The 20,800-nt window shown below is 37.0% G+C and overlaps 1 protein-coding gene and 1 long non-coding RNA gene across 4 annotated transcripts in view; one reads left to right on the plus strand and one right to left on the minus strand.

Moving 5' to 3' along the window:
* The window catches only part of LOC141381266 (uncharacterized), a 186,329-nt gene that overhangs the window by 66,261 nt on the left and 99,268 nt on the right, over positions 1-20,800 (minus strand). The window lies entirely within an intron of this gene.
* Positions 934-17,197, plus strand: galr2b (galanin receptor 2b). 3 transcript variants are annotated; one of them, NM_001423808.1, is given in 4 exon segments: positions 934-1,116; positions 4,457-4,541; positions 7,766-8,163; positions 14,801-17,197. In NM_001423808.1, coding segments are annotated over 2 exon segments (1,137 nt in total). In that variant the 5' UTR covers positions 934-1,116; positions 4,457-4,541; positions 7,766-7,789; the 3' UTR covers positions 15,564-17,197.

Consider the following 20,800-nt stretch of genomic DNA (forward strand, 5'->3'; position numbering starts at 1 on the left):
TTAAGGAAAGGATGCAAGACTGAAATTTGTGCATTTAATATTGAGGAAAAAGCTCCAATTAGATCATTTTCTGATGTCTGGTGTTTTAAAATGAAAACAGCCTTTTCAGCATTTTCAAAATGTTTGTTTTCAGGGCTCGACATCTCTGGGGTAATGTGGACAGAAGGCGTAATAAAACGTATGCATTTTAAAACTAACACATATTAGTGTAAACGTTACCTAAGCTTTATACCCACACAGAAAATGATGAAGCCATTATCATATTTTAAAATCAGCTTAAAACATATCTTTTCCTAAAACACTTCACCTAATCCTTTCTTTTTGACAATTGTTGTCACTTTAAATCAAATAAAATACCTTCTAAATGCCTTTTTTTTTTTTTTTTTAGAACCGAGGAATATTTTTTAAGTGTAAAATGCACCAGATGGTATTTTTACGAAAACAAAACAAAAGTGCGCAAGCACCATAAACATGTTGAGAATTTTACGCCATGCTTGAGTTATATTAGCATGAGCAATGATAACATGAAAGGATGTTATTGATTTGGTCAAAGTGTGCATCCAACTGAATAATACTGCAAATGGATTGCATTTAAATTCCCATCTCTTGGGAAATATATTCTAATGGATTTCTAAATTATGTGACTGAGAAAAAATGACCCTGCGCAAAAAGTGATGCAAGAAGTAAATACCACAAGGCCTTGTTTTGAATAATTCACCAGATTCATAATCTAGATTTGTGTGTGTGTGTGTGTGTGTATGTGTGTGTGTGTGTGTGTGTGTGTGTGTGTGTATGTGTGTGTGTGCATGCATTGATGCAACAGCACAAGTAACACAGATGAAAAGATCTTTGTGAGACAGAGAAACACTGCATACTCTCTCTCTCTCTCTCTCTCACTCTCACTCTCTTGCAGTGAACTGTGAGCTTTTACCACGATGTGGAGGAGGAGCCTCCATATGTGAGGGGGAGTGAGGGAGGAATGCAAGGGAAACGGAGAAGCCGAAACAGATGAGATGAAGGCTGTTCAGGTGCTGTTCCGTTCCAGCTTTTCTGGAGACCAGAAGCTCCTTGATCTTATAATGACTATAATACAGTCATGGATCATCTCATGAGCCAGTAAGTAAAAGCATCCGACTGAAATTCTCATTCTCATCACACATTCAGATGTTTTGAGGTATAAATAGTTAGTACACAGTGACATTTCTCAAGACAACTGTTGTTTAATATATGTATTATCTCTGTAATAACCTTGAATGACGTGGGTTTTGTTTTGATGTGATACACCTAAATGAATCTTGGCACTGCAGGACGCATAGGATTTAAATGTATGTGGGCTAGATTGTTTCTTCAATGCATCTATGTGCTGTATTTGGTCTATTTCACATCCTACATAAGCCATGCTTCATTTACAACATTAAAAAACGTCGTCTTCTTTGTTAAAACGGGTCTACTTCAAAATCTTACCCCACAGGCATGCAGTTCACGTACTGAGATTTGGCTCGTGAGTTCATGAAAGTTCGACTCAATTAATTTTAAATGGCAAATGAGTTTGAAAGGTTGGTTAAAGGCACATGTTGAGGCGGTTTGGTGCGCCATTTAACAAGTGACAAACGGATGCACTCCGTGACTGTAACCAAAGGGATCAGTTTGACAGCCCTTCTAGAAGGACACTTCATTTTACATTCACTGGCAGCTAGTCAGCTGGCTTCTCATGAAAGACAGTCAGGTGTGTTGACAAAGGGGATTGTTCTAGCAGAGATGCCAAAAGCGAAACAACACACTTGCTGTGGTATGAATCTATAAGTAAACTAATCTGTGGAATTATTTCAACTAGAGTCAGCAGTTTGGGATCAATAAGGCTAAAGAATAATTCCCAGGTGAAGGCTTCCTCTTTAGATAAAAGACATTTTTTTAAATGCGCTGGCAATTTTCAAGTAATTTCTGAAAACACTTCAACATCATGAGAAAAACAGAGAGGCTCTTGAAGCTTTCGAGATCACTTCACCTTGAATCAATACACAAAGCAACATTTTATTTTCAAGGAATCTATCAAATTCACAATTTCATGACATACTGATACGTTCACATACATATACAGCTTAAAGTGACATCTAAAGGCTTTACTAGGTTACTTAGGTTAACTAGGCAGGTTAGGGTAATTAGGCAAGTTATTGTATAACGATGGTTTGTTCAGTAGACTATCGAAACAAATAAGCTCAAAGGGACTAATAATTTTGACCTTAAAATGTTTTTTTTTTTTTAAATAAAAACTTATTTTATTCTTGCCAAAATAAAGCAAATAAGTCTTTCTCCAGAAGAAAAAAATATTATCAGACATACTGTGAAAATTTCCTTGCTCTGTTAAACATCATTTGGGAAATATTTTAAAAAGAGAAAGAAATTCAAAGGCGGGCTAATAATTCTGACTTTAACTGTATTTTTATAGGGATTTTTTAATCTCTAAATTTCTCTGCTAAGATCTCTGATGACTACAAATTGAATGTTCTAACTATTTTCTTGATGATTAGTCAGATTCCATAGAGAAGCTATCGTTTAGACACACAAAATGCATTTGACAGCACTTATAGTTTTTAAATTTGTTTTTTTTTAACCGTCTCTCTCTCTTTCCCTGACTTTGTTTCCCTTTTCCTCCTCTCCTCCTCATTCTGACTTCCTCTTTAATGTCAGTTATCTATAAAGGCAGTGGAGAAGCGAGAAATAACTATGGCAAATGTGTCCAGGAGAGCTTTATACCTCTCAGCATGAATGGCTTCCTGTTCATTTACCCAAATTTACAACCATAAAGGTCTTGCTAAATAATGAGTCACGCTCTGCTCCTGCTAAAGACAGAATATCACGCAATATCATCTGATCTTACAGCTTACACAAACAAAACAATCAGCAGATGTAATGAAACTGCTTTTGAAGAGGGACTGAAGATGCGCGTTTTAATTACAGCATGATGAATGTCTGACAACCAATTACGGCATAATAGGACAGTTTCCACATTTCTGCATGGGGTGGATTAGTCACATATATTCTGAACGTTTCGTTTTTTTATTGTCAGCTGGTTATGTCGCACTTTTAGAATGCACTTTGTCAGCCACGGCTCTACCTTCTCTAGTCCTATTGCCTGAAAGCTCCTTGTCCTCACTTAACAACTGCTCTTAGCTATTTCAGGTTCAGGCTCTCAAAAACAATTTAAACAGCCTTCATTGATAAAAAATAAAATGTATGTATTCTTTCTCTTGGGGGACTCTTGGGGGATTTCTAATGCTGCTGCCGCATGAATGAGGGCTGACTGAAACATTGCTACTGCTTAAAATTCAGCTTAAGGCAGAACAAACAAACAAACAAGCAATGGCAATTCAAAAATTTTGATTCAATGGCTAAATCTTAGGAATTTGAACAATGATATTTGTACCTTTTAGTTCAAATTGATCATTCCCTAATGATGGTTGGGTTTACAGGTGAGGTTGTGGGAGAATACTTTCATTTAAAAAATGGTATGCTTTTTATATGAATAAAATCATATTAATTTATATGGATTAGCCACATTTTCGCCAGTATGTAAAATAACTATATTAAATAAACAGGAGGTGCTGGGGAAAGGAGAGGGGCTTGAAAAATTCCAACATGGGCTCATTCTGAAAACGTAGCCCTATATACATTTCTGGAAATCGCAAATTATGTAGCCAGAAGTATATATGGCTGCATGTCATCTTAAAACGAGTGCTTAGGGGTGGTATGACGTCGTTCCATTTCATGCTTACTAGCTGACCTCTTACCTCCGTGTAGCTTTTCTGCTATACGTCTGAGGATTTGAGACCCAGAGTGGAGTTGACTGTGACAACGGCCAAAAAATAAAACAGCAAGTAAATAACAGGGTGAGGATATGGTAAAATGGCATAAAAAATAGGCATGGGGCTTATCTTTTTTTGCATTGCTTTTGAAAACACTGTAGGTTGGGTTTAGGGAAGTGGGTGGACGCTGGTCAATCAGTGCTTTTAAAAACACTATGGTTTAGGGAAGGGGGAGGGTGGAGAGATCAGTCGGTTGGTCAGTCGATCAGCCAGAGTTAGGGTTAAGGTTAGGCCCTACATAGACAAATGCTAACAAACACACACACCCACACACAAACTTCTTTCTCTGCTAAGGACTGCAAGCAAATGACGTAAATGGGCATCCAAATAGCAATAATAATAATTAATAATAATAATAGCAACAGCAACAATAATAACAAGGAAATAATAATAATAATAATAATAATAATAATAATAACAACAGTAATGACTAATGAAGAAAATAATGAATAAAATCTCTCAAATCAGTCAATCAAAAGCATTTTGCAATACGATAAAGCATTATTTTTACAGTGAAGATGTTTCCATTCCCCAGATAGCCACATATATGGGCTATATATGAGTTATATCGTTTCTTTCCCCTGTTCCCATAGCCTGATCAATATCTGAAGTGGAGAAATCGATGCTGACTCTTTCTGAGCAACAACCTTTCGGGACATACTGTGGGATTAACCGCTGGTAGGCAATTATGTTCCTTTTCACTGCAGCTTTGACCATCAACAAATTATTAACATGACCCTCTATTGAGAGTATATAATATTAAACCATCCACAAACAAATTTGCACTGATATCTGATGATTACAATTTGAATTGATCTATTTTTATCTTGACAAGCAGATGTTCTTCAGTCACTGAAGAAAATGATTCATTGGATTTACTTAAAATATTTTAGGGGTTACAAACAATTTATATGAGCTAAATTTAAGCAAATAAAGTTGAACATCAGAACATTTCAATTTAATTTGTTTAAATTCAGCACATATAAATTGTTTGCAACCTTAAAAAAATTGTAAATCCAATGAATAATTTTCTTCAGTGTATGAAGAGCATCAGGGGTGCATTTCCGAAAACCATCGTTAGCCATCTAAAGTCGCCATTCCACTGCACGAGACATTTCCTTATACGGACAATTCAGATCTGATTTGAACTGTGGATCTGTTCAAATATTCCTGTGACTAGACCTTATATATGCGACCGGTCGACTGGATGTGATGTATTCCAGTGTTGTCCAAGCAGATCCATGCGTGCGAGATGAGAAATACTAGTTTTTATTTATTTATTTATTTATTTTGGAATCATAAAAAATATGATGTAAAAAATGAGTAATACATTTTTTAAGGTTGTCTCAGCATTCTCTGCAAAATTTTTATCTGTGCATGAGTTTCCAGTATTTATTCATCCATTCATTTAACCATGATAAATGAACAAAGAATAATGGCTCTTACATTTGCACTCCTTTATTTCGGACACCAGGAGTATCCAGGTTCTCTCCCATAGTGCTCGACACAACTGGAAATTCTGTCCGACTGCCACAAGGGGGCCTATTCTGATAGTCATGTCTGAATGTCATGTGCTGTAGAACGGCGACTTTAGATCGCAAGTTCCGTCATTACAAACATAGTTTGCTGATTTGACGCTTTCCAAATCCATCGTTCCAATGAACATTTGCAAACTACGTTGCAAACTTGTACGCTTTCAACTACACCTCTAGAGCTGTAGTTAGAAGCATTTAAGTGAAGTTTTACAAACTAATTTTGAGAGGGGCATGTGATATGATTGACTGGAGCTGGTCACCCATCTGCAATCATTAGTTAGCCAATCAGATTAGTCCAAACTCACTATAAGTAGCCAGGCTAGAACTACTCCCTTACCTGCGTTTTCCAAAGAAACCCCCCATCCACACCTTCTCCTCCTTTCATGGAGCTCTCGAGATCCACCTGATCTCGTACTTCCCTTACATGCTCTATTGACCAGGAAGGAGGACTGGGCTCAACTATTTTCGAGCTCAGGATTCTCTCCCGGGACAGCATGCCAAACCTACTAACAAGTCAACCAATATCTAAGTGTGAACTCTTGAAACTTGGATTGACAAAAATAAAAAAATAATAAAAACATTGAAGTCATCTCTCTTAGGTGTAATTTGCTTTCAAAGTATTTTTACACTTCAGTTTTTCCCTTCATAGTGCACTTTGAAAATATTTATGCCATGAGTCTCATGATTCTTATGCCAGGAGTCTTAATCTTATGACGAAAGCTATAGCTGACATAATATTTAATTCCAAAGCTGGTGAAAACAAAAATATATACCATACGTTAACAGTTTTAAATTTATAGTAGGTTTTTAAGCAATATTATTAAGAAATGTATATGTACTGTATCTGACATGATTGGTTAGAACATTTCTGCAGAGGTTCGAATGTGTCGAATTGTAAAAGTAGACTTAAAAACATAAATAAACAATAGACCCTTTTCACATTTCCGGCTTTCTCAGTAGCCGAAGTCATCATAGCTGGGAAAACTTAAAGCGCAGTGAATGGAAGAATACAACAAATACTTTTTTACAACATCATTTGCTCAAATAATAAAATAAAAACTTCACTATGATGTTCAGAAAAACGTTCAGAAAAAGGGAAAAAATTGTGTGAGAATGATGACGGCAGCCAGAAGAGAGAATATGTCAAATTTACTGTTCTATTCCATTGGCGCTGCATTAGAAACACCCCGCATAAGCGGTAATTAAATTTTTTGTAATTTGAAGCAAAGGTGATATAATACATACATATAATTGTTTATTCTTAAATAAATAAACTATTTAAGGATTTAAATAGGATTTAAAAAAGGATTTCAGATGCTGATGGCCATTAAACGCATCATAACAGGTTTGTGAAAAGGGTCCCTATCTTACTTAATAATAATAAAAATAAAACTATAAAATTATTATTATGTACAGTAGGATTTGTTTTCTTTTTTAATAAATAGCTTACTGTAAATTACAACCCTTAACGGTTTAAATGATTTATATGAGATTAAAATACACATTAGCTAAGTGGTTTTATGTTTAATAATAGAATAAGACATATTATAATATTTGTAAAAGTAACATAGGCCCTATATGTGCTGCTTACATATATTTCAATTAATATGGAAAACGAGTGCGTGTTTTTAAAAAAAATAATATTGGATTTTTTTTTAAATGCGTGTGTGTGTAAAACAATATCATTTGCACAAAAAAAATTATGGTGTTTTTCATTAAAGGAGTTGTTGCCACCCCGTTTAGAGCGTCATTACAGACGTTTTACGTTATAACTAATGACGAATCTGCGACAGAGGAACTACAGTTTTGGGAACAACTCGTCACTACATTATTCTTTTCTCAAACGATGCATCGTACTATGATAGTTCAGCCATGAGTTATGTCGTTGTTTGGGAAACGCACCCCTGGTTGAGAGCTTATATCAAGATGAAAATTGATCAATTCAGTTTGTAGTCAACAGATATCAGTGCAAAGTTGTTTTTGGATGGTTTGATAATTTGTTTCAGTTTATCTTGATGACACAGGTTCGTTGCCTTTAGAGATGTTACGATAGCTTTCTGGAATTGATCTTAGACTTGACTCATTTCTCGATCCTCTTTGTACTTTACCAGCTTTCCTGATCTTTCATAATCACAATGTTTTTTTTTCCATGTTCATCAAAATGGCTTCTCGAGTCTGATCCTCCTGATATTTACTCTCAGCACGGGCCTAGCTTTCATAAGAGCTTTTAAATCTCATCATGCTGCTGTTCAGATTCCGGAAAGATGGGGCAGATTTGCTATCATAGACTTTTACATCAAATCCTCACGTTTTTTTTTTTCAAAAGAGCAAATCCCTGATTTATTTCTTTTTTATTTTTATATATAGGGCTGTGGAACTTCATATCTTAAAATGTCTGATCACGAGGACCTGAATAAAGCCATGGGACACTGGAATGCCTCAGAGAGCTACCAGCTCAACCCAGCCAGTGTCATCGTGTCAGTGGTCTTCTCGCTCATCTTCCTCTTGGGGACCATCGGGAACAGTCTGGTGCTGGCTGTGCTCCTTAGAAGTGGGCAGGTTGGGTACAACACCACCAATCTGTTCATCCTCAACCTCAGCGTAGCCGATTTCTTCTTCATCATCTTCTGCGTGCCTTTCCAAGCAACCATCTACTCCCTGGAGGGTTGGGTTTTCGGGTCCTTCATGTGCAAGGTGGTTCACTTCTTCATCAACCTCACCATGTATGCTAGCAGTTTCACACTGGCAGCGGTGTCGGTGGACAGGTGGGTGTTTGCTATAGCCATGTTTATTAACATACTCTTATTTCTTTCATACTCTTAGCGGTTCATTTACTTTTACCTAATAACATGTACAACAGTAAATGCATATAATACATCAGATTAAACATCCTCATTGTTTCAATCAGATCCTCCCCCCTTGACCCTAAATTTCATTTCAATTAAATTCATCTTTTTTTCTTTAGCGCTTTTACAATGTAGATTGTGTCAAAGCAGATTAACATAGAAGTTCTAGTAAATTGAAACTGTGTCAGTCCAGTTCAGTTTAGTTCAGTTCAGTGCGGTTTAATTTTCACTGCTGAAAGTCTAAACACTGAAGAGCAAATCAAGTGAGGTTTATTCATAAACTAATTTCGAGAGTATCACGTGCTTATCACGGCCGGTCCCGTATTTTGCTAATCGCTATCTTCCAATCATATGAGCCCTAAGCTACTATAAATAACCAGTTTCCAGCTCATTTTATCTTCGTTTGGAAGAAACCCCCCTCCTCCTCTATTCTCCTCCTTTACCTGTGATTGGGCGGCACGGCGGCCCAGTGGTTAGCACTGTGAGCCACACAGCAAGAACACTGCCGGCCCTGGTCCCTTAGGACCGGTGGGTGTTTCTGTGAGGAGTTTGTATGTTCTCCCCGTGTCCGTGTGGGTTTTCCCCGGGTTCTCCGGTTTCCTCCCACCATCCAAAGTTCAACATGCATAACAATTAAGCATTTGTCTAACCCCTCTGTTCCCTTAGCTACCGCAGTCGGTGAGTTCTGAGATCCACCGAGCTCAGGCTCCCCTCTCGCTCTGCCAATGGGAGGAAGCCCCGGGCTCGAGGATCCCTTGAGCGTGGGGCTCTCTCCTCGGACAGCATGCCAAACAAGCTTTTATAAATCATCAGCTAAGTGTGAACTCTTGAAACGATTCGCTGCTACATAAGTCCCAAACCAAGTAAGCCAGTGGTAACAGTTGAGAGGAACAAAACTTCACAGATTGACGAAAGTGAAGGAAAACAAATGAATCTCATATTCTAGAAATGATCATGGAAATATGGAATTTTTAAACATTCATGGAAGAAAATTTCTGTCGCAATTCAATAGTTCACCATTTTATGTATCATCTTTCCATCACAATGACACCTCCACCACATCTCACATCACATTCTGTTAAGCCGCCTTTCCATTGCATTTGACATTTGGACACGACTGTCGGAATACGCCCCCTTGTGGCAGTTGCCTAAAATGTTCAATTTTGTCGTCCACCATGGAAGAGAAGCTGATTCTCGCGGTTCAAAATAAAGGAGTGCAAAAGCAAGAGCCATGATTCTGCATGTGTTTACCATGCTTGAATGAATGCAATACTAGAAACTCTAAAAATTTGGAAGGAATGTGGAGAAAACATTTATTCATTCATTAATTTTCTTGTCAGCTTAGTCCCTTTATTAATCCGGGGTCACCACAGCGGAATGAACCACCAACTTATAGAGCATGTTTTTATGCAGCATATGCCCTTTCAGCCGCAACCCATCTCTGGGAAACATCCACACACACTCATTCACACACACACTCATACACTATGTACAATTTAGCCTTCCCAATTCAACTGTACCGCATGTCTTTGGACTGTGGGGGAAACCGGAGCACTCGGAGGAAATCCACACGAACGCAGGAAGAACATGCAAACTCCACACAGAAACGCCAACTGAGCCGAGGCTCGAACCAGCGACCTTCTTAGTGTGAGGCGACAGCACCAACTACTGCGCCACTGCGTCACCCTGGAGAAAACATAAAAATATAATATTTTTTATTACTCGTTTACGTTTTTTATTATGCTTTTTAGTATAGACATTTTTCTGATTCAAAAAATAACAAAAAACTAGTATTGCTCATCACGCGCTTGGACAACACTGGAATACATCACATCCGGTCAGCCGGTAGCTACAGTCTAGTCGCAGGAGTTCAAATATTTTACAAATATTTCCGCAGCTCAAATCGGATCTGAATTTTCTGCATACGAGCTTCCGGACTACTGAATGACTTCCGGTCTGTCACTTGTCGTTAGCAGTAGAAAGGCGTTTTTATGATTACTGAGCTAGAAATGACTTTTTCTTTTAGTTATACTATTTTTGGAATAAAATGGCAAGTTTTTCGATTTGTAAAGACTAATTTTATATTAAATGTATTATTTTATTTATTATTTATTAGTTTGTTTATTTATTTATTTATTTGTTTGTTTGTTTGAGGGGGTGTATAAACATTATTTTCACATTAAATATCATTTGAAAATGATTATTCATATATGTCCCAGGACCACAAAACAAGTCATAAGAGTAAATTATCTCAAGGTCAAGATTTAAACACTATTAGAAAATCTGAGTTTTATATATTTATATATATTTGCATTAATACATTTACAAAATATCCTAATATTTTAATATCTTTATATATCTCATAAGATTTTTGATAGAAAAGAAAAATGGACACTTTTTTACAAATTTAGTTTGCTTCTGCTAAATAAAAAAATAAATAAACATGCCGGAAAAGTTGGCGGTTCATTCCGCTGTGGCACCCATGATAAAACAGTTACTAAGCCAAAGAAATATGATTGAATGATATGAATTAGTTTTAATGACCATCATAAACTCCTCGGCATGAAAGCAAAAGACCTTTATGGAGAACTCTGGAATGTTGATTTTACATTATATTAATCCTGTCAAGTAAAGTTCACTCTAGATATAATAGCCTCATGGCTTTCCTTGATGCAACATTTTCAATGTTCCCCCATAGGGTTCAAGATATGACAGCAAGAAGAATTCAACATTATTGTAATTGGTGAGACCAGGGTTGTTATTTAAATAAATGGATCGTCTGAACAGAAGGAAGTCTCGCAAATTGCATCAGCAAAGGTTGAAGTTTAACTAGATAAATGTCAGTGGAGTTATCGCCAACCACCCACTTCATTAATAAAACAACTCCAAAAACCAGCAACACGTTATACAAGCCTTTACAATAAAACAAGTGAAAAATGAAGCTTTAGTAGCACCCACTCACCTACTAGTGTGTTAGCTAAAACTATGTTAGGTCCATTTTAACATTAAGGTCAATTTAAAGTGCCAACAATGAGTGGGACTCAGTGAGCTGACCTAGAGACTTCTGAATGGGTGAACCAGCCAGCCATTTTTGCCGAAATAATGATGAAAATGTAGCAAGGCCACCTGTATGACCCGGTGTAATGCTACTCTCAGCTGAACAACAGACCTACTGCCCTCCATCCACCCTGAAAGTGTTTACCTGTGGAAAAAAAAAACATGTTAATCTGCTCTGTGAAAAATGGTCAGGGCCCAGCAGAGACTGAGAATCCCCACTGGCAATTACCTCACCTCTGGGTAGAAAACAGCAAGACGACATTCATCTTGTGCACAGAAACACACTGGCTATATTGATTATATTGTGTTTTGGGTCAAACTCAATTTCTGGAAGCCATACACAGCTTCTGATAAACATTTTCTGTGCTTTATTTATGCATGAATATATAAAAAATCCACTTTATACATGACTACATCAGAAAAAAACAAAAATCAAAGCTGCTTTAATTAAATTTTACACAGATACGTTAAATGTACTCAACAGTCACATAACAGCGTGAGCTCAATAAATGATTAAGTTAAACTTATCTGCAAAAGATTTGTAGTTTCCAGCGTGCTTTACATCAGATAACAAAAATAAATGCAGTGTTTATGTCTGTGTTGACATCAGTAAGAATTTGCAGCAGTATGCCAAACCATACCAATCATACCAGTGGTTTACTTCTTTCAGTCTGCCACAAGTTTTAAAAGAGTGTGTTCTGATTAGGGCACAAAAGAAGATAGAAAATAATAAGTCGATTTCAGAGAAGAGTACAAAATAAAAAAAAAGGCAGTACACGACCCCTTTCATTTATTGGGTTTCAGATATGTTTCTGCTATATTTTGCTAGAAATCAGAACACTTTATTTAATTTTTTTTTTTAAGTGAGAGGCATCTTTTTAAAATTGTTTGCTATTGGCAGTGAACGTTTTGCGTTTTTGTCGCCTGCTATGGCTTACTTTGTCGCGAATTTCTGCGGTTGAAAAAACTCCTTACTCGCATTGACTGATCAAGTACCAAGACAGCTGAATCCGTGGTTGCCTAGCAACATAAAAAGCACAGTGCACTGCTCTTTTCTAAATTCAACTAAAAGGGCGTTATATCTCACATTTTCTAAACTGAAAAGTGCATTCTGTGTTGATAGAACTACACGCTGATGACATTAAGCATGCATTGATTGCAGGGAGAATTAAACCCAGAAGACACTTTGGGTGGAAGCCTGTAAGCTCACAAATGTGTGACGGCTATGGAAAGTTAACATTTGTTGTTTTAATTTTTATAATATTAGTCAAGCAACAGGGTGTCACGGTGGCGCAGTGGGTAGAACAACTGCCTCACAGCAAGAAGGTAACTGGTTCGAGCCTCGGCATGTTCTTTGCATGTTCTCCCCGTGTTCATGCGAGTTTCCTCTGGATGCTCTAGTTTCCCACCCACAAGACATCCCTGGGAAGCATCCACACACACATTCACACACTACGGACAATTTAGCCTACCCAATTCACCTGTACCGCATGTCTTTGGACTGTGGGGGAAACCGGAGCACCCGGAGGAAACCCACGCAAAGGCAGGGAGAACATGCAAACTCCACACAGAAACGCCAACTGAGCCGAGGTTCGAACAAGCGACCCAGCGACCTTCTTGCTGTAAGGCCTACTGCGGCTCTGCCTCGCCATCTAGTAGAGATGATGTTGACTATTTTATATATATATATATATATATATATATATATATATATATATATATATATATATATATATATATATATATATATATATATATATATAATATGAAAATACAAAACCCATGGTTTGCACGGAAGCACTTTGTAAATGTTACAATACTCTTAGTTTTAGTAGTGCAGACAAAAACAATATTCACATAAGGGAATGTTTTGCCCAAAAATTATCAAGCCATCAAAGATTTTTTGTCATCTTCGGATGAGACATTAAACCAAGGTCCTGACTCTCTGTGGTCATTATAAATAGAATGGCACTTCTCGTAAAGAGTAGGGGTGTAACCCTGGTGTCCTGGCCAAATTCCCTCCATCGGCCCTTATCGATCATGGCCCCCCAATCATCCTCTTCCACCGAATTGGCTTTTTTACTGTCTCTCCACCCCACCTATAGCTGGTATGTGGTAAGTGCACTGGCACCGTTGTCCTGTGACTACTGTACCATCACATCATCCAAATGGATGCTTCACAGTGGTGGTGTCAGGGTTCTGCCACTCTGGTCTTTGTAAATTCTTGTTTTGTAAGCAGAGCTCTGACACTACCCAGTCCTGTTTCTGTCTCTGTGTGCGCGCGCGCCATCAAGGGTGTACGCAGAGTGTGCGTGATGCCGCTTGATGTGGCCGCGCACGCACTGCGTCCGTCAGACGCGCGCGCTCTTGTACTAGTGTTTGTGTTTGTTCTGTCAGCAGCGCGCTGCTTTATTCTCGGCGCCTCCGTCTAGTTGGTTTCAGTTTTGGTTGGCGCTGAGATGAAGCATGCGCATTGCTTATGTGTGAGCGCACAGTAAGGTGTTCATCTATCGTGTGCTCGTGTCTTGCGTCTTTTGTCAAAGCACGTGGCCCGATGTTTACATTGTGGTCACGTGCTTTTTGTCATGTGCTTCAGTGTTGTGCTCGTCTTGTCATGAACATGCGGTTGATGAGTTCTCTCATTGGCCGCATGTTCTTGTCATGTGAGCGCATGGCTTGTGTTGTCTCTCTGTGTCATGCGCTCTCCCGTCTATTGTCTAGTCCCACCCTCCTTGTTAACCCATTATTAGTTAACTATGTTCATCTGTTTTTGTGTTAATTTCCTATAGTTTATAAACCCCTTATATCTGCTGTCCTGTGCGAGTTCGTCATCACATGTTGTTGTTTGAACCCTTGTCTTGTCATGTTTCCAGTCCTGTTCCTTACCAGCCAGCCCAGTGAAGTTTGTTTGTGTATGTATTTGTTTTGTTAATGTTTTCCCCCACGGGGTAGTTTATTTTGCATTTTATTTTATTTTTATTATTTAATAAATTCCCATTATTCCTGCACTTGAGTCCTCGCTCCTTTTTCCCCATTTCCCATCACCAACCCTGACAGGTGGTGGTGGTGTGGCGAGACCCCCCTCCCTACTCATGACTGTGATGCGAGTTCCCATACACAATAAATGCACTACATAAATACATATTACATTACGTCTTTTCTTCGGAATAAAATCCATGGCTCATGATGATACATTGAGTTGATGCCTTCTGTGATTTCCTTAAGATAAATAAAAATAAAAAAACTGGCAACTGGAAAAACTACAGAAGTTGCCATTGTCAATCTTATATGTGGTAAGAGATCACGATGACATATGATGATGTGTACAAGTGTTGTAGTGCTGTCCCATTTCTAAGGGATAAAGGCCTTCCTCTATACAATCTCTTTTTCAAGGGCTAAGGGGAAGCAGAAGGGGTAGTTCGCTCTCTGTGTGATGGGCCCTTTACAGTGTTAAAAAGCAATGGAAATCTCAACTGATGGTGCATTTCTTCTGTTGCAGGTATCTGGCCATTCGTTACCCGTTGCGCTCCAGAGAATTGAGAACGCCGTGTAATGCTGTTGTAGCAATGGTGGTCATCTGGGGCCTGTCGCTGGTTTTCGCTGGGCCTTACCTGAGTTACTACGACCTCATCGATTTCGAGAACAGCAATGTGTGCGTGCCTGGATGGGAAGAGCATAACCGTAAGGTTCTGGACACATGCACCTTTGTTTTTGGCTACGTTATTCCTGTGCTGATCGTGAGCCTGTCCTACACCCGCACCATCAAGTACCTCTGGACAGCAGTCGACCCGCTTGATGGGATGTCGGAGTCGAAACGAGCAAAGCGCAAGGTCACCAAGATGATCATTATAGTCACGGTGCTCTTTTGCATCTGCTGGCTGCCGTACCATGTAGTGATTTTGTGCTACCTCTATGGAGACTTTCCCTTCAATCAGACCACCTATGCCTTCAGGCTGCTGTCCCACTGCATGGCCTACGCCAACTCCTGCCTCAACCCCATCGTTTACGCCCTGGTGTCCAAACACTTTCGCAAAGGCTTCAAGAAGGTTTTCAGCTGCATCCTCAGCAAGAAGGGACGGAATAAGGTGCATGTGGTCAATGTGGCCAACACCGTTCCCGGATTCGAAGCGGGGTCCACTGAAGTGTCTCAAATGAACGAAGAGAACGCCAGACAGAATGAAAGCGAAATGGTCAATCGCCCACTCGCGCAGCCCCAGGACACCACAATGACTATAACGCTGCCATTTCAGAATCAGCCATGAAAATAAAGTGCACGGCTAATGATGCCTTACAGAAGCCTTATTAAAAGAAAACACTCAAAGTGAGCCGGAGGATTTCTGCAGCTTTGATCGACATCACCATGGTTCTGCATTGACTGAAGGAGCACAGCGGAGAGTGTAGTTATTTAACATTCAAATCGCTGCGTGAATTGAAGTTGTAGATTCAACTGGGTTTTTCGTACCGATGCATCCTCGCGTTCTGATTGGTTATTTGGGTTGTTGTGCAACATAATGTCTTCTTTCATGAGCCTTTATTTATTTCAGCGACAGCATTGTTTGTTTGTTTCCTATTACCCTCTAAGCATGTTTCAATTTAATGCTGTGATGACTATTCTCCTGTGAAAATTTGTTACCAATTATTGTGCGTAACACTTTAATATCTGAAGAGCCCTGTGTCTTTATGTGAGCAAAGCTGTGATTTCCTACTGTGTGTGAAGCTTTGAAGAAGACTCTTTGATTATGCTTCTCAGCTTCGCTTAACAAGCTCTTTAAAAAAATATGCTTATGTTAAGTACTATGTTCTTGCTCTTACCTCTGTTTAATAGCTCGGATATTCTCTGCTGTTTTGAATGTTTAGACATTCTTTGATTGTTGTATTTTATATAAATCACTATAGATTAAATTCAACATCCCTAAAATCGGAGAAGCTTAGAAATCCAACAGTTTACTGTGAATGGTTCTTGTGCTGCCTTAAAGGACTGTTCTTTATTCATTACCACTTCAGCTCAGTTGACATCTTTGAGGGTATAATATAGAACTTTTCGAATTTAAAACCAATTTGTAAATCATACAATGTGAACTATTTCAATAGCAGCTTACAGCTGAGCACAATATGCATGTTTATAGTTCACCCATAAACGAAAATGTGCTCAGCATCAGGTTATGCATGATAAAGTTGACCTTATTTGTTGTCTTATTTTATCTTATTTTATTTTATTGTTTTTTTATCAGAAGAACATTAAATTAGATTATTAGCTGATACTGTGGTCATTATATATAACTCAACAGATAGAGACACTTTGGCTAAAGTAAAAAAATACAGTCAAATTCAAATTAATTCCAGCAATTGATGCTGATTGCTTAAAACTGAGAGAAGGGATGTGTGTGGGGTATATTATTTGTCAAAGTGGTACATGTGCTTATTCTGGATCCAGCAAACTAGTCCTGCAGTCTCTGAGGAAAATGCAAACAACCATTTGCTGTGGCTGTGTGGATTTAAGGTAATTTGGGTCATTTTTTCTAAACAGAGTTATCATTTTTGCTTCAAATGAAATTGTATCATCTGGAGCCCCATGAAAAAAAGATTACTGGATATATGTTTTTTATCCATCTACTTTGGTGTTCTACTTATAAAAAAAAATATGATATCTACATCTTACATTGCCTGAAATGGGTAAATTAACAGCAGCTTTTTAACTTTGTGTGGTCTAGCCCTTTATTAAGATTTTTGGGCAGAAAACAATGCTGACTAATCTTTACTGTGTAAAGTCACTGTCAGTTTTACAATTTGCATCTAAAACAACAAAGAATAAAGTTACACACTTCACATTTATTACTTTGAATCCCCACAGCACTTAAAAGTAAAAACAGATACAGTATAACAGGCCTGTAGCCAGAAAAAAAGGGTGGTTCAATTTTCTGAAAAAATTTCATTTTTGCAGTTATTCACCTCATTTTCTATTCATTTATAAAATTTAAATACTGAATTAAGGTGACATTTGCTGGATTAGCTTGTCGGGTGGTCATCATAACCACACTTTTTGATGCACCAAAAATCTTTCCTAAATATTTAGAATCAAGAAAATGACAGATATATATTTTTAAAATTTATTACATCATATATCATTAGAAAAACTTTTAAATTAAAAACTGTAGCTAACTGTAATTTATTAGGCAAATAACAAACTGGCCAGCACATTCATCTTTCCTCAATCAGAATCTGGCCGTTTGAATAATAGAAAACTAAAACATAATAATAATAAGAAGAAGAACAACAACAACAACGAAACAACAACAACAACAATAATGATAATAATAATAAAAAATAATAATAATAATGATAATAATAATAATAATAATAATTTCCCAGTGATGGATTGCAGCTGGAAGGGCATCCGCTGCGTAAAATATATGCTGTATAAGTTAGCGGTTCATTCCACTGTGGCGACCCCTAATTAATAAAGGGACTAAGCCAAAAAGAAAATTAATGAATATTAATTTTAATAATAATAATTTAGAGCTTCACACTTTTTTATTGGTCATGTGTTTTTTTTTTCAAGATTAAGAATTAAAATAAAAGGCAAATAGGACAAATGGGCTCATGTATGAGACAAATTTTGGACCTTTGTCAATGAGGGGTGGGTCTTCCGAACAACCCAAACGCCCCCTGGCTTGATATCTTTGATATCAAGATTCAGTTCTATTTTACAATTTTTAAGAATTGGGTAGTAGAAAATATGTGCACCGGCACTCTGCATATTTATTTTAGTTTTTTTTGCTAATTTATATATAAATATTTATTCATATATTTGTTTGTTGCCAAAAAATGTAAATTGTGATACCATTTATTCACCCTCCACTTGTACAAAACTGTAAGAATTGAGAACACCAGTAGCCCATGACTACCAGTTTCCAACATTCTTCAAAATACCTTATTGTTTCCAACAGAATAAATATAAATTCAGAAAGATTTGTAACCACTGTATTCAATTCAATTCAACTGTATTTCCATAGCACTTTTACAATGTAGATTGTGTCAAAGCCAGCCTGATCTCACAAGGAAATGTAAGATTTTTATATCCTGTCAGTTTAGCAGCTAATTTGTAACCTAACCGTCATTGGTTGATGAGCAAATCGTACTACATTGTACGAATTAGATCCTACAAATTCATATGAATTAGCCACTAAATCAAACAGTTACGAATTGCCATGAGATTGTGTTGTCAAAGCAGCTTCACATAGAAGATTGTAGTGAATTGAAACAGTGTATGAACAATTCAATTTTTGGTAGAACTATCCTTTCAAACAAGACCTTGCTTTTAATATGGCCTAGTTCTGATATTCTGGTACAGAATAAATATACCTAACATATAAATCTTTTATTTTTTTCACTACCTTGGAATTAAAACCAGCAATCAAGAACAATCAGAATTGTTAAAGTTGGAAGGGATAAAAGAAATCAAACAATACCCGCAAAGGCTGCTGATTGAGCTTATGTGTATTGAATACAGAATGTTTCTTTATCTGTCTTGAGTTCATTCATAATGTATAATGTACTGTAGCTACACAGCAAGTGCTATGTTGGATATTTCGAATTTGATGTTGACAGTGAATTTCAATAAAAAAAGTGCTCTGGTATTCCTCTCGGACATGCATAATGTTTTAATACATGCAAATAAATCAGGAGATAAAATGACCCCAGCCAGATTAGCATAGCTTCAACCAGCACCTCAAGGGATGTTTTATACTAGTTCAAACTGTATTCCCTCAGAGAATCAATGTGAGAGCTGCATCTTTAATTGAGAATTAAAGTTTAATGTTTTCCACTGCAAAAAATAAATAAATAAATAAGCAACTTGAAATCAAACGAATGAGGAAGGCACTGAAGCATGCATCATAAAAACAATCAGTTATGATGTACTTCTAAAGTTAATACACAGTGTGAATGAAGAAAAAATACATTTTGTTTTAGTTTTAGAGGCTTTCTTTAAAACATCTTTCATTTTGTTTAAAGCACGCTGTCTAAAATTTGTTAAATCATACAGTTTTATCAGTCACAGGAGCTAAGTACTTTGGTAATTAGTATAAATGAGCCTAGAAAGGCACTATTTTTTCACAGCATGCACTAACTTCATGTTCATAAATCATGGACAAAGGCTGTTTATTACAAAAACAAAACCCCAACATTTTCACATAAATATGGAACAAACTAGTCATGAAAATTTTAAAAGCTTCAATATTACTTCAAGCACTCATCAGTAGTGCTACATCAAGAAAATGAAGCTTCAATTGGCTTGTTCTGCACATTAGCTGTTGACGGCGAATCTAAAAGCTTTTCGTACACAATTAAGTACCCGCTGCCATTTCTACACATTCAGAGATGTCAGTTCAGCCAAGGGTATTTACTACAGCTCTCAGTGTCACTAGAGTTCATTAACAGTTATTTGGTCATATGAACGTCAATGTTTTCACACGGAAAATCATCTCATATTAACATCTCCGCTCAGAAAGGTCCCAAAGAGCCCATTACTGCAAGCAAAAACATCATTCATTATGTTCACCACACATCAATATTAAAGCTGTCAACTTTGTGGCATGATTTTTAAGTTTTAGTAGAATATGTGGTAGCACTTTAGTTTAGGTCACAATTCATGCTATTAACTACTGGCTTATTACCTGCCTATTATTAAGATGTTAAATGTTCATGGGTGGTTATAAAGTATGATCTTATTCTGCATCCCTAATCCTACCCTAAAACTAAACCCAATTTCTACCTACGAAATATTTTAAGAAACAGCTAATTAGTAACTTATTAAGCTAGTAGTGTTAGTTAATGGTTTGTTAATACTGTAAATCATGACAAACCTGAGTCTAAAGTGTTTCCAAACATATTTTTAATCACAAGTTTTTAACATTATCTTAAGCAATGATTTACATATTTTTTTCCTACTGTAGATACAAGTCTCAAATAGTACTCTACATTATCTTCAAATTCACGTCATTGTGCCAATATAACCTCCATTATGTCTTCTATAAATGTCCATTCCCCTGACTTTTACATAACATTGCATGTTATTTCCTCCATTTATTTATTTTTTTTGTGACGTCAAACATAATAACCCTTATTTTCATTTTATTAGCAGCAAATGAACAGGAAATCCTAGAGGAAATTCAGTTATGTTTTGTACATCAGTGATTTATGCTGTAGGCTTTCGAAATTGAACAGGTTGAGGAACCTCAGATGGAGCAGATAAGAATTCATTTTTATTCAACAAAATGGATGAAAAGGCTTCTTCTGTCTGTTCACATTATATTCTCATTCATGCAACGGCAAAAAAAGAATTCAAAAGCCCCATGTAAAAACATTTGACTCTAATATGAAAGAAAGTTAAAACTAAATAAAATGAGATAATTATTTTTTTTTGCAAGAAATGTATAAAGCAAGTTAGTTAATAATGTAATGAAATAATGCTTCATTTGCATGCAGCACTAGAAGTTTG

The sequence above is a fragment of the Danio rerio genome, chromosome 3, assembly GCF_049306965.1.
Source record: "Danio rerio strain Tuebingen ecotype United States chromosome 3, GRCz12tu, whole genome shotgun sequence".
Taxonomy (NCBI): Eukaryota; Metazoa; Chordata; class Actinopteri; order Cypriniformes; family Danionidae; genus Danio; species Danio rerio.